The sequence below is a fragment of the Eurosta solidaginis genome, chromosome 5, assembly GCF_040869045.1.
Source record: "Eurosta solidaginis isolate ZX-2024a chromosome 5, ASM4086904v1, whole genome shotgun sequence".
NCBI classification, from domain to species: Eukaryota; Metazoa; Arthropoda; class Insecta; order Diptera; family Tephritidae; genus Eurosta; species Eurosta solidaginis.
The window spans coordinates 195,032,294-195,047,285 of record NC_090323.1 but is presented as its reverse complement, the minus strand read 5'-3'; the positions used below and the strand labels follow the sequence as shown (position 1 = coordinate 195,047,285).

The 14,992-nt window shown below is 38.3% G+C and overlaps 2 protein-coding genes across 2 annotated transcripts in view; one reads left to right on the top strand and one right to left on the bottom strand.

Moving 5' to 3' along the window:
- LOC137254108 (uncharacterized) overlaps positions 1–14,366 on the bottom strand; it is a 31,261-nt gene extending 16,895 nt beyond the window's left edge. The window contains exon 1 of the mRNA XM_067791844.1: positions 13,907–14,366. Within this exon, the coding sequence (XP_067647945.1) occupies positions 13,907–14,164 (258 nt within the window). The 5' untranslated portion in view covers positions 14,165–14,366. The remainder of the gene's footprint in view (positions 1–13,906) is intronic.
- Pka-R1 (protein kinase, cAMP-dependent, regulatory subunit type 1) overlaps positions 1–14,992 on the top strand; it is a 178,024-nt gene that overhangs the window by 52,556 nt on the left and 110,476 nt on the right. The gene's annotated exons all lie outside the window — the stretch shown is intronic.

Sequence of the window (14,992 nt, the reverse complement as noted above, 5' to 3'; positions counted from 1 at the left end):
TTTATATTTATTTATTTGTTTAATTTAAATGTAATGATTGTAATAATTTTCTTTCTTTTGTTGTCACAAAAACTATATTTGTATTAGACAAATTATAAAGTTGATTAAAAACGAGAATCAAAAGCTCAGAGCTCGAGTGAAACACGTCCGTACGCAGCGAAGTCGAGAGTCATTTGATATCCATATTCTATAAACACATTCTAGGTGTACCCGGGTCCACGTTTTGGGCTATATCTCGAGACCCTAGCCTCCCAGTTGTATGAAAATTATCCTGCACTCATCAACTGCTTTCATTTGATATCCATATTGTTCAAACACATTCTAGGGGGTACCCGGGTCCACGTTTTGGGTTGTATCTCGAGACTCTAACCTCCCAGTTGTATGAAAATTATCCTGTACTATAGCACTCATCAACAGCTTTCATTTGATATCCATATTGTATAAACATATTCTAGGAATACCCGTGTCCACGTTTTGATCTCAAGACCCTAGACACGTAGCGAAAAAATGGTAGACGTTGGCCGATTCTCAGACCACCCCATATGCTCACAAAATTTCATGAGAATCGGTTGAGCCGTTTCGGAGGAGTTCAGCCTCTAAAACCGTGACAGAAAAATTTTATATATTAGACTTATATTGTATATTGCTAGGTAAAACACAAGTTCGTCAAATATTGAAATAAGTACCTATTTTTATACACATTTGCCTTGAATTTTTTAGCGAAATCAGCAATATTTAACATTTTCTAATCAACTTTTAGTGAAGTCTCCTACATGTCGTATATATCAATGAAGCGTTACCCATACTAAATAAGAAATACAGTTTTATTTATTAGTTGAGACTTTATTTTAAAGAAGTAAGGAAGGTGTAACCGAAAATTACATATTCAGCTGAGAGCTTTGGAGACAAAATAAGGGAAAATCACCATGTAGGAAAATGAACTTAGGGTAACCCTGGAATGTGTTTGTATGACATGGGTATCAAATAGAAGGTGCTAATGAGTATTTTAAACGGAAGGGGCCTTAGTTATATAGGTGGCCGCCTGTCGGGTACCACTAATTTATTTATATATGTAATACCACGAACAGTATTCCTGCCAAGATTCCAAGGGCTTTTGATTTCGCCCTGCAGAACTTTTTCATTTTCAGTATTTGGGTTTCATTTTCTTCTACTTAATATGGTAGGTGTCACATCCATTTTACAAAGTTTTTTCTAAAGTTATATTTTGAATAAGAAAACCAATCCAATCACCATGTTTCACTCCTTTTTTCGTATTTGGTACAGAGTTATGGCATTTTTAAATTTTTCGAAAATTTCGATATCGAAAAAGTGGGCGTGGTCATAGTCGGATTTCGCCCATTTTCAATACCAGGATAAATTGAGTTCATATAAGCACGTGAGCTAAGTTTAGTAAAGATATATCGATTTTTGCTCAAGTTATCGTGTTAGTTGTCCAGCATCGACTTTTTAGCCGAAATAACTGAACTTTGCCTAAGACAGATAAATATAGTTCCAAACATGTTCGGGAGGGTACTTGATTTGTCATTTGTTGATGATACATCAAAATCCATTCTTAGGAGGGGTGAACCTCTTACTGTACCGGAGTACCCTTACCATCCTTCGCTGGAAATAGTTTACGAATTGGAAGAAAGTTCTCGGAGTTGCACTACCACAGAAAACGACTCTAGTTTTAGATTCGAATTCGCTAAGTCTAATTTTAATAAACTAAACCAAATTTTATCTACAGTAGTTTGACCCATATACGGTTCATATATTGACAAAAACCTTTCTGAATTCAATGCCATCATTCACGCTATTCTGGAAAGACATGTACCTAAGCGTAAACGTGTTTCCATTGAACTAGTCCAAATATGGTACACCAATTAACTGAAATCTTTAAAAAATAAAAAATCGCGCTCCTTCAAGCTGTACAATAAGACGGGTTCACACTCCGACTACTTTAAGTACTTTATATTGCGTCATAAATATTTTGAATTAAATAAAAAGTGTTACAATACCTATCTCTGTGCGATGAAAAAGAAAATAACTTGCAATTCGAAAGCTTTCTATGATTTTGTAAAACGTAGGGTTAAAGGGTTTCCTTCTGGTATGAAATATCGTGATTATTTCTCTAGCGACGATCAAGATATTGCTAACTTCTTTTCACAATTTTTCAAATCTAACTATTCCGCTGAATTAATTTCTTTGTCTAGTGAATACCCGTATCAACTTAACTCACTTAACGCAATTAATATTCCAGCAATATCTCCAGAAGAGGTTTTTACATCTTATAAATACAGTCCTAACCCAATTCCCACATGTTTGCTCAAAAACTGCGTTAAACACATTTATCAGCCCCTAACTGATTTATTCAGCATGTCCCTAAAACTTGGAGTTTTTCCTGCTGCTTGGAAGGAATCTTTTCTTATACCCCTTCATAAAAATGGCAGTAGATCATGTGTAGAAAATTATCGAGGACTTGCAAAACTGTCTCCCATCCCAAAGGTATTTGAAGCCATTGTTACCAACCAGATAATATTTTCCATTTCTACATTGATTGCAGACTCTCAACATGGATTCTGTAGAGGCAAATCTACCATTACCACCTACTTGAATTCACAACCCATGTTTCTAATGGATTTAGAGAAAATCTTCACACCGATGTTATTTACACTGATTTCAATAAAGCATTTGACAAAGTTTCCCACTCCTTGCTTATCCACAAGCTGGATCGACTTGGATTCCAACCTGGTCTCACCCAGTGGATATCTTCGTATCTCTGAGGTAGAACGCAACAAGTAATTTTTAAAAATACTCTTTCATGTCATTAGGGTTCCCTCTGGCGTCCCACAGGGCAGTCATCTCGGTCCAATTCTGTTCTTGCTATTTATTAACGAAATATGTACCACAATAAAATATTCCAAGATTTTAATGTATGATGATGATGTGAAAATTTTTAGGTGCTATGCGTCTATTGAAGAGCGTCCCTTGCTTCAAGCGGATTTAAACTGCTTTGTTGCTGGTTGCAACGCGAATTCCATGCCGCTGAACATCAATAAATGTAAATTCATGTGCCTCTCTCGGAGATCTGTGTCAGCAGCCTCTTACGTAATTGATAATTTTTGCCTTGTATCAGTAAATTATTTTGTTGACTTGAGAGTAACGATGGATGTTAAACTTAGTTTCAACCTTCATATTATAACTACTGCAAATAAGGCTAGAGGTGTCCTATCATTCGTGAAGAGATGGTCTAGAGAATTTAGTGACCCTTATGTAACCAAAGCCCTTTTTACCACATTAGTTAGACCGATACTAGAATACGGATCAATGGTCTGGAATCCGCGATATCAAGTTCATGTAGATAGGTTTGAGTCAATGCAGTAGCAACTTTTACTTTTTTCTTTAAAGAATTTTCATTGGGACTCTGAGTATACTCTTCCACCTTATATTAGTCGGTTAAAGCTTATCAATCTTCCAACTCTCGCTAGTCGTAGAGAAATGCTAGGCGTATTATTTATGGCTAAACTACTGAATTGCCTAGTTTCTAGCCCTTTTCCTTTGACCGAAGTAAACTTCAATGTCCCATCACTGGTGTCAAGACATTAACAACCTCTTGTTGTTGTTGTTGTTGTAGCGATAAGGTTGCTCCCCGAAGGATTTGGGGTGTTATTGATGTGATGGTCCTTTGCCGGATACAAATCCGGTACGCTCCGGTACCATAGCACCATTAAGGTGCTAGCCCGACCACCTCGGGAACGATTTATGTGGCCACATTAAACCTTCAGGCCATCCCCTCCCTCCCCACCCCCCAGTTCCATGAGGAGCTTGGGGTCGCCAGAGCCTCGTCTGTTAGTGATACAGGATTAGCCGCGGATAGCTGAGGTTGACAATTAGGTTTGGAGAAGCTACATATTGGGCTGGCAACCTGAAGGATTGCGCTACACACCCCTTGAATCTGGTATTTTAGTAGCCTCTTACGACAGGCATATCTACCGCGGGTATATTCTTACCCCCTTACCCGCTGGGGGTGGCGCTGTTTGATCGTAGCAGTCCTTTCGTACAGATGACTAGCAAAGGTGGAGATCTGTTGAAAAGGAGCTTATTAGCTTAATGCTTAAGATGATGCGGGAACAACCAAGTAAACCCCTTCCAACCTTTGATTCGGGGGGATGGTATAATGCTGTGAAGATGATAGCGTGCGACAACATCGCGAGCTTGCGGTGGCTGGAGGAAGTGGTTCCAAACCTCCAAAGGCAAGGCACGAACGCGCGGTTTGAGGTGGTGGATAAAGCGCAAATCCCCACGGTACCAAAAGTTAAGGTATGGATACCACGCGTGAAAGTCGGAGGATAAACTACGACTTCTGCAGAATCAGAATCCGAACATACCGACACAGGATTGGAAGGTACTTACTGTATCTCGGCCTACGGAGGAAGGTCAGTTCTACATCTTCCAAATAAACAAGCAGGCGGAGGATATATTGTACACGCAGCTTGGAAAAATATCCTTTGGTACAGCCAAAATTTATATGCGACTCAGGAAAAGAAGTCCCGATGATACTGAGGACCTCGTAGTGGTGGCCGTTGAGCAAAGGAATAAGCAGGCACTTATCCTGGCAACCTGCTACATGGCCAATGCTGCGGAGGTTCCACCGATGGAGTGCAAGAGGCTAGTACAGGACGAAGGGCGCAAAGGGCGGTTGGTCATAGGCGCGGATGCAAATGCGAACCACAATGCGTAGGGAGGAGCAGATACGAACGAGAGAGGCAAATCTCTATTTTGTTACATCCTGCAAACCAATTTGCAGATAGCCAACAGAGGAAATGTCCCTACATAAATTGGTCCAACATCCAGCAATGTTTTAGATATTACACTGAGCTCCGAACTTGATATATTAAGGTATGATTGGATGGTTCTTGATAGACCATCCTTCTCCGACCATGCGTATATCAGCTTCAGCATCCCCATAAAGAGGGTAGAGAAGGGAGGAACCTTTAGAAACCCTAGGTCATGTTGTTGTTGTAGCGATAAGGTTGCTCCCCGAAGGCTTTGGGGAGTGTTATCGATGTAATGGTCCTTTGCCGGATACAGAGGTGCTAGCCCGACCATCTTGGAAACCATTTATGTGGCCACATTAAACCTTCAGGCCATCCCCTCCCTCTCCACCCTCAAGATCCATGAGGAGCTTGGTCGCCAGAGCCTCATCTGTTAGTGAAACAGGATTCGCCGCGGATAGGTGAGGTTGACAATTGAGTTTGGAGAAGCTATATATTGCGCTGGCAACCTGAAGGGTTGCGCTACACAGCCCCTTGAATCTGGTATTTTAGTCGCCTCTTACCACAGGCATGCCTACAGCGGGAATATTCTGACCCCCTAACCCCTAACCCTAGGTCATCAAACTGGACTAAATTCCAGAAACGGGTGGAAACGAAACTGGGACAACCCAAAGAGGTTGCCAATGTGGAAGAACTGGAGGAGTCAAATGAATTCCTAACAAGGACGCTTATGACTGCGTATAAGAAAGCTTGGCCTTGGTGGAGCAATGAGCTGAGTATTCTAAGAAGACAGGTAAAAGAAATGTTTAAGCTAGCAAAAACCGCGGAAAGCGAAGCGTGTCGGGACGAGTACAGGGATCTACTGAGGATGTACAAGCGTGAAATTTCCAGGGCGCAGAGAACCTCATGTAAAAATTTCTGTACGGACATAGAGTGCTCCAGCGAAACAGCACGGTTGAGAAAAGTCTTAGCAAGGGGAAATGTAGTCCAGGGACTAATAAAGAGAACGGGGAACGGTCACGTAATAGTGAGGAATCCCTTGAGGTGCTTCTCGATACAAATTTCCCATCGGGAGATGGTTTAGAAGAGCAGACAGACAGCACTCACACTTCTATCACGGAGCGGGTAGTGTCGGGCTTGGTGACCGATACCAAGATCGAATGGGCAGTGAATACGTAATTTTAAATCGCCGGGCCCAGATGGTATATTCCCGGCCATGCTACAAGTTTCAAACAGGGCGGTCGTGGAATGGCTTAAAATAATAATAATGAAAACTGCAAGTGTAGCTTTCCTATCACAGGCAGGGAAGATAGGTCACGTGTATCCCAAAGACTATAGACCCATTAACTTATCATCATTTCTGCTCAAAACCTTTAAGTGGCTGATAGATGTGTACATAAAGTCCAACGTGGATGAAAAGCTGCTCTCCACAACACAACATGCGTACACCAAAGGCAAGTCATTAGACACCGCATTGCATAGGATGATAATAAGCATAGAGAAAGCCCTGGAATATAAGGAATATGCTCTAGGAGTCTTCTTAGACATTGCCGAGGCTTTCAATAATGTTTCTAAATGGGCGATTATGGATGGTCTTAATTACATTAAAGTACATCCAGCCTTAACCAGATGGATCGGCTGCATGTTAAATTGCCCTGCCCTTGCCAGGCCAAGAGTCCAGCTATTAGGAGTGATACAGCTGTCAGATCTAGAAGCAGCAACTGGCTTAAATCCTAGGAAGCTTCTAGTATTTGCCAAGAGAACGGAGTTATTTTATAACATAGGTCCTGATTTTTGATAGGGTTTTTCAGTTTGGTCACTAAAACAAACTTCTGGTAACACTACGGACTTATTCAGTCTATGTGAGGTCCTCATGGACCGGCCAGTTCAACCTAACCTAACCTAGCTTTTTACGCAGTAAATTCAATTTCGGTTGCTCTCATACAATTTATATGTGATGAGAAATTTTTGACAGAAAACTGCCACAGGGCGTTTTTATTAGGTTGACATGTAAGACTTCAAAATATCTATGCTAAAGAGCTGTAACATGACATGGTATATGAACTCTTCCATATGTTGAACCTGATTCAGAGGTCTGGTTCACGGATGGATGACGGAGTAACGGGAGCTGGCGTCCATGGGCCGAACTTCAAGAAATCAATACCAATGGAACACTGCCCAACTATTTTCGGGCAGAAATTCATGCAATATACATATCTTCGATGAGTTTCCTCATTATAACTTCTAAGCTAGTGGATGAATGCATTTCATTTTATCTGACAGTCAAAAACAAGGTTTTTTTACGATGGGTTACCGGGCATCAGCGACATGGAAATAATGACTACCTAGCCCAGCTGGGTGATTTAGCAGCTTTCAATGGTCTAGAGCCCACAAGTAAATGGGAAAAAAGCAGTTCTGACAAAACTGGATTGAATACCCACGGCAAGGGCAGGCCGAATTGTTTACATTCCCCGCAACGAGAGTATCAGTCAAACTCATTAATCTAAGCAGGGAGGCATACGAACTCTTACTGGGTACTATACGGGACGCCGTAGTCTACTATATAACCTTACTTAGTTAAATTCATCCCATACACAAATGTCGTTTTTGTTAGTTGGAGGATGAAACGCTGGCTCACATTCTATGCGAATGCATCGCTCTGGCAAAGGCAGACTCTCCCATCTAGTAGCGTGACTCTTAATCCCTTCATGATATGGATTAAAAAACCTGAGGAGGTACTCAAATACATTAAGAGCCTCCACACACAGCAATAGACTGACTGAAAGGTCAAGAACGATGGATCAAAATAAAGATAGCAGTGCATCGAGGCGGGTTAGGGGGTTAGAATATACCCGCGGTAGGTATGCCTGTCGTAAGAGGCGACTAATATACCAAATAGACAGGTTGCCAGCGCAATATATAGCTTCTCCAAAAACGCAATTGTCAACCTCACCTATCTGTGGCGAATCCTGTTTCATTTACAGCCGAGGCTCTGGCGACCCCGAACTCCTCATGGATGTAGGGGGTGGGAGGGCGGTATGGCCTAGAATGTCGCATGTGGTCATAACAAATCGTTCCCGAGATGGTCGGGCTTGGTACCGGATCTGCATTAGGCATGGGACCATCATCTCGATAACACTCCCCAAGGCCTTCGGGCAGTGTCCTTATAGCTACAACAACAACATCAACAACACCGAGGCCTTATAATAATGATAATAATAAATACAATTTAAGTTTGGCCAAGGTCTCTTTCGATTCAGATTTAAATTTCATGTTTGACTGAGAAATCGATTTTGTTAGTACCAATTTTGGTTTCAACTTTGATTATGATTTCAGTTTTCGCTATGGTTTCCGTTTCTGCTCGGGTTTCGCTAATGACTTATTTTCTCCCTTATATTTCTGATTTACCTATTTTGTTTCAATATCAATCTTGGGTTTGACTCGAGTTCGGTCAATGTTTCAGTTCTCGTTTCTGACGGGGCTTGGCTTGGGTTTTGGTTCCACATCCGATCTGGGTTTGGTTATGGTTTCGCTCTGTTATGTGTTCGTGTTTCGATCCCGGTATCGGTCTAGGTTTCAGATTTGGTTCTGGTTTCAGTTATCCGTTTTAGCTTCTGCTTTCGTTTCTAGATTTAAATTCGGTTCCGAATTCGTTATGGCTCGGTTCGGCCCAGTTTCGGTTACAGGCATGGTTCTGGCTTCGGTCTCGGTTTATTACCAATACTTTCTTCGACCTACATTCTTTTCCTTTCCAATACGGATTGCCCAATACCTTGAAAAATATGTATCCATATTTTAAGATAGCTAGTCCGCTTTTCAGTCACTTCCACTACCAACTGCTAGCTAGAGCCTGATCAAAAATTAGACGGTTGTTGTTGTTGAAGCGATAAGGATACTCCCCGAAGCCCTTGGGGAGTGTTATCGATGTTGATGGTCCTTTGCCGGATACAGATCCGGTACTTTCCGGTATCAAGCACCACTAAGGCACCAGCCCGACCATCTCGGTAGCGATTTAGTATGACCACATTAAACCTTCCAGGCCATACCGCCCCCCTAGATCCATGAGGAACTTGGAGTCGCCAGAGCCGCGCTGTTAAAGTAACATGATTCGCCACGGGTAGGTGAGGTTGACAATTGGGTTGGATAAGCTACATTTTGCGCTGGCAACACCTTGAAAGGGAGATTTCTCTCACGACTGTGATGAGTGTCAGACGTACTACGGATCGCGAAAAACTATTATACTCGTGTTCTATCAAGGTGCAACAAAACCAATCAAATAAATTGAATAAACTATCATACATAACCTTTAAAACCACAAATTGTAAGAAAAAAAACACAAAATCGAAAAATGCAAATAATATGCATGAACAGCATGCTCAAAATTCAAATAACATAATGGTCTCAGACCACATGTACCCAGAAAAAGTGCAAACCAACAACAAAAGGAAAAGCAACAATATGGATATGCCATCAGCTTCCAAACTAATCAACAATAACTATTACGCGGCTCTCGATCTGGAAAGTGACGACGAAGAGTGCGTAAACAAGTTCAAAGAATATGTTACACAAAAACAAAACCAACCATGTGACATGCAAATGAGATCCAAAAACAATACGCCACAGACAGAAAATAGAGGTCAAAATAACAATTACGCAGAGACAAACAAACCTTCGGAAAATACCAAGAGTGTCGAAAAAAACAAAAACAAAGTGCCACCGATCATAATCCACGGCATTGAGCCAGACAAACTAATTGAAGTGCTAACTAAAGGCATAAAAATTGTAAACTTTAAAATCAAAGAAAACAAGGAACAAAAACAAACCCTCTACGTTGAAGACTTAAACACATTCCTATTAGTAAAATATTTCCTTATTAAAACGAATGTTCAATTCTTCACATACTCTCCAAAATCACTGAAAAATAAAACATATTTATTAAAAGGGCTAAACGCAAATACAGATCCAAAACAAATTCTAAAAGAATTACAACAATACCAAAATGACAACCTAAAATTTATTAAAGTATCACAGTTTTCCACAAACAAATCTAGAAAAAACCTAACAGCGTTGCCGATTTTCATGGTACAAATAACACCCGAAAGCAGCATAAATACACTTAAAAAAATAAAAAACATTTTATATAGATGTATAAACTGGGAACCTCTGAAAAAAGACAATATTGCGCAATGTCGCAATTGCCAAGGATTTTTCCATAGCGCAGCCAATTGCCATTTACTACCCAAATGTGTCAAATGTGATCAACCACACAACAGCAAAGAATGCAAAATAGAAAAATCTGATAATGAAGACAAAAGCAAACTATATTGTGTCCTATGCAAAAAATACGGGCATCCAGCTTCATACAAGGGATGCGAAAAATATACTAGTCTTAAACTAAAACTTATAGAAAAGAAAAAAAACATTCATGAAAAATCCATTAATCAGCAAAACTTTATTAATCCAAACGTAAAATTTGCCGATCTATTTGAAAAATCGACTCCACCACAAAATGTACCCAATCCAACTGTTAATAATGAAAAGCTAACCAATAACTTATTGTTAGAACTTAAAAAGGCAATGGATAACCTAAAAGATCAATTGTCAATTCTCCAAAAACAACAACAAGAACAAGGAGCTCGCATCGACGTTCTTTTTTCTTTACTAGATGATTAAAACAACTAACACTTTTACAAAAACACTTAATATAATATCCATTAATGTTAACTCCTTAGTCACCAAACCTAGAAGGTATGACCTCGAAAAGTTCTTAATAAAACACACTCCAGACATCGTTCTTCTGAACGAAACTAAACTAAATAAAAAACACAAACTTTGGTTTAAAAACTATGTCTTTATCCGCAAGGATAGAGCCAACTCAAAATTAGGAGGAGGCACAGGTATACTAATTCGAAACAATATCAAATACGCAAACGTCACTGGCATCACAAAATTAAAATGTCTTGAAGCATGCGCTATAAAAATACCGACTGCAGAAAAGAAGTCGTTATATGTCGTAGCTGCCTATTACCCAAGCGGTAATAATAACAGAGATTTCGAAAGGGATTTAAATACATTATTTGAAAAATTAAGCCTAGAAAACCCAGAAAATCTTTTCTTAATAGCAGGAGACCTCAATAGTAAACATTGTAACTGGGGGAACGCAATTGGCAACCAAAAAGGCAAAACTCTTCAAAAATGGATATATGACAACCAAATAAAGTATCGCTGCCAGCTTTACGCTTCAGCAACAACTTCCTTTCCCAGAGCCAATTCTTTTATTGACATATGCATAATAGATTCCAGACTATCTTTCGAAAAAATGAATGACACAACAAACTGCATTAATACCCTCGATTATGACAGTGACCATAATGCAATCCAAATGGACGTCTCAAGAGACATTAACCTTAACCCCTTTGTGATGTTTACAGAAAATGCAACTAGGAATTTCGATTATAAAAGAACAAACTGAGAAAAATTCAATCGCAAAATTCTACAAAAATTGTCTAATGGAGCTCCGGTACCCAAAGAAAGAAATCTAGAAAACTCAGAAATAGACACTCACTTAAACGCCTTATCCGGAATAATCTTAGATACTATCGAAGAAATTGTCCCCAAATTTCCAATTAACGACGTAAATAAAATATATCACAATAGCATTATCACAAAATTGCATAAAGAAAAGAGTAAATTCCTCACACTCATTAAAACACATAATAGAAGAGAAATACTACTCAGGGACGAAATACTATCACAACTTAAATCTAGACTTAAATTAATTAAAATCTTACTCAAAGAAAATATAAACAAAGTATCAAACGACTACTACAAAAAAAAAATTGATTGCCATAGATCCTCAAGACTCATTAGATATGTTTAAGAAAATAAAAAAAAACTTCAAGCCTTTTACCCCTCTAGAACTTAACGAAATTAAAATACCTCTCAACTACAAACACATTCTTACAGAGGCTAATATTGAAGAATGTGAAATAGAGAAGACTTCCGATTTCTTTGTAATAAGAGAACAAAACCTCATACTCAACGCTATAGGTTCATATATGCAATCAGTTCATTCCATAAAGCAGAGTGATCCTGATAATGCAACTCACAATATAGTAATGCAGAGTTTCAATAAGTTTTTAGAAATAAAAGCCGAATTTGATACTCTCCATCCCACAAAAACCACATTTAACGTAAATACTAAATCAAATATGCTTGAGGACCACCAAACACAAAATTACTTCGCAACACCGGAAGCAGTAATTAATATTTTTAGAAGCATTCCAGCAAAATTATCATCTGGTTGGGATGGGATACCAAATATAGTTTTGAAAAATTTGCCACCTATAATGATACTAGAATACGTCTCGTTATTTAATAACATGTTGAATAACGCTTACTTCCCCCAAAATTGGAAAAGAGCGAAAACCATTGTCATACCTAAGAAAGGCAAAGATCATACTATCATAAATAACCTACGCCCCATAAGCCTTCTTCCGAATATCAGCAAAGTATTTGAAGTACTAGTAAGTATCAATATAACAAAGTTCTGTAACGAAAAGGGTCCTGTGAATGAAAAACAATTTGGGTTTAAATACCAACATTCTACCACGCAAGCAATTCACTGTCTTGTTTCATTCATCAACTGGAACTGGCATAAAAAATATTGTACAGGCGCATGTCTGATTGATCTAGAAAAAGCATTTGATGGACTATGGTTGAATGGTCTAATATTTAAATTAATTAAATACAAATTTCCTCTGCATCTGTTAATGTTAACTTACAACATGATATACAAAAAACAATTCACAATATCTAATGGTGTAATGCAAAGCTCCCAAAATTTCAAAATGGAAAATGGGTTGCAGCAAGGAACAGTAAACTCTCCAATACTCTTTAACATTTTTACTTTGGACCTTATAAATAGTTTTGAAAATATCATCTCATATGCTGATGACCTCGTCATCTATCACGCAGAGAATACTATATATGACATAAACTCAAATCTTCAAAAAACCTTTGATGAGATAGAAACATACACAAAAAATTGGCACCTTAAAATAAACTCAAACAAATGCGAGACAATCTTGTTTAGGCCCCCTGTTAAAAATTGTAGCCAAGACACACGAAAAAAATTGGAAAAAATTCGGAATAAAAGCAAGCACAAGCGGCTCAAATATTTCGGTGCGGGACAATGTAAAATATCTAGGAATAAACCTAGATAAGTTCCTATACTTTAACACTCATGTAAACAAACAGTTGGAGCGAACCAGTAGTGCATTCTTTTCATATAAAAACTTGTTCTATTCACGACATGTATCATCCAGAGTCAAGATAATCATGTACCAATGTTTAATACGACCCATACTTACATACGCCGCTCCTATATGGTTCAACATATCTCCATCCTACATGGAAAGAATTAGAATTTTTGAACGCAAATGTCTAAGAGTATGCACATCACTTTATAGGAAACCACTAAGTGATTACAAACAATACTATCCCAATAGCCAACTATATAATAAAGCCAAGGTTCACAGGATAGATAATTACATAATTAACCTTATAAGAAATCACATACAAAGATGCTTGAACTGCGATATGAATAACCTTATAAATGGGCCATTCTACATCAACGAAAATTATATAAAAGAGTCTCTGAAATTAGGATTCACTCCGCCAGAGGCATTTATCTACCTTGACAAAAATAAGTTGGTGCAAAATGATGATGCTGTACCTATTTTGTACCACAGACACCGTAGAGCGACAGACAAATCGATTAAACTCTCCCAACCTGAAGAAGGCGAACTTCGATTCGAAATGAGTATACCTTCCAGAGATGTGAAAACCTCAAAAGATACCTTAAAATTTTGGTGGCTACAGGACTAGCCTAAGAATGTAGTTTTAAGTTTTTATCAGTTTTTATCTTATACAAATCATATTACATGTATATAATGTTTTTTCGTAATTTTTTCATTATATTACCAAATTGCTAACTAGGTTTTCATATATGTATCATTGAAAAACATACAAACTCTCACGGAAATATCTGTTACCACAAAAGTATACGAATACTATTTATCATAGATACTGAGAGCTCCTCATTTTAAATTGAAATAAAGTCTACTAACCTTTTCAATGTATTGCAATTTATCCTCTTTTGCCATACTCATCCACTCTTTAGCGCCACGTTTAATTGTTTCCACAGCGGAGAGTCCTGTATTACGTTGACGAAAATCGCTCAAAAAATTCAAATATGGATTACGATGTATTGTTCCACTGGGACGTTGGCATTTGCCAATTTTCGTCTTGTGGATTGCAGTTTTAGAAACGCCTTTATTGGTTTTCGTGGTGGAGCGTGAAGTTAATGACGGTTTCATTATCTCCATTAGTGACTATCGTTAAATTTTTTAATGGTTAAAAAAATTATTCTTTGCGTTGGGACGCACTAATTTAGATTTGCCTTGTAATATTTAAATAATAACTATAGAGTTAATAGAAATTCCAGTGTTTTTGCAAATACAGCTAATTTTTGTAAAATTAATGAATTTTAATCTTTTCGACTTGAATTTGTAATGATTGGAAAAATTATATAAACTCGACAGGTTTACGAAATTATTGAAACTATTTTCAAAAGCTTTTGTGGTAAATGAAATATGAAAGTATTCAGTGTTAAATATGTAAAGTGTAATAATAAGTTACATGAAACCAAGGCGAATTCAGTACCAGTTGTTGTTATCCCAACTGCTGATTGCTTCTTCTAGATTATTTTCCATACAACGCGTGGTACTAAAATATGTCAGTTAATCGAAATCAATAAAAATTTTCTTTTGACTTGACATTCTTCTGCACGGCGAATTAGTCGAATTCGCTTTGCCACCACCTGGTATGGATTCGCCTTGCATGAAAATAAGCCTTGTAAAAGTAGAGTTTGATGTAATGATCCAGAAATTCGCCACCACCAACAAGCGATAAGGCTCCCATAGTCTATAACAAAGGAACCGATAACATTTAGTCAAGGTGAATTCATACGAGGTGGTGGCAAAGCGAAGTCAACCCAATTGCAGACGAATTTCAAGTCAAAAGTAAATTAGCATTGGTTTCGATTAACTGGCATATTGTCGTACCAAATGTCAAGGAGAAGCAATCAGCTGATGGGAAAATATCAAGAAGAAGCAATCAGCTGAAGGGATAACAATACCTGGTACTGAATTCGC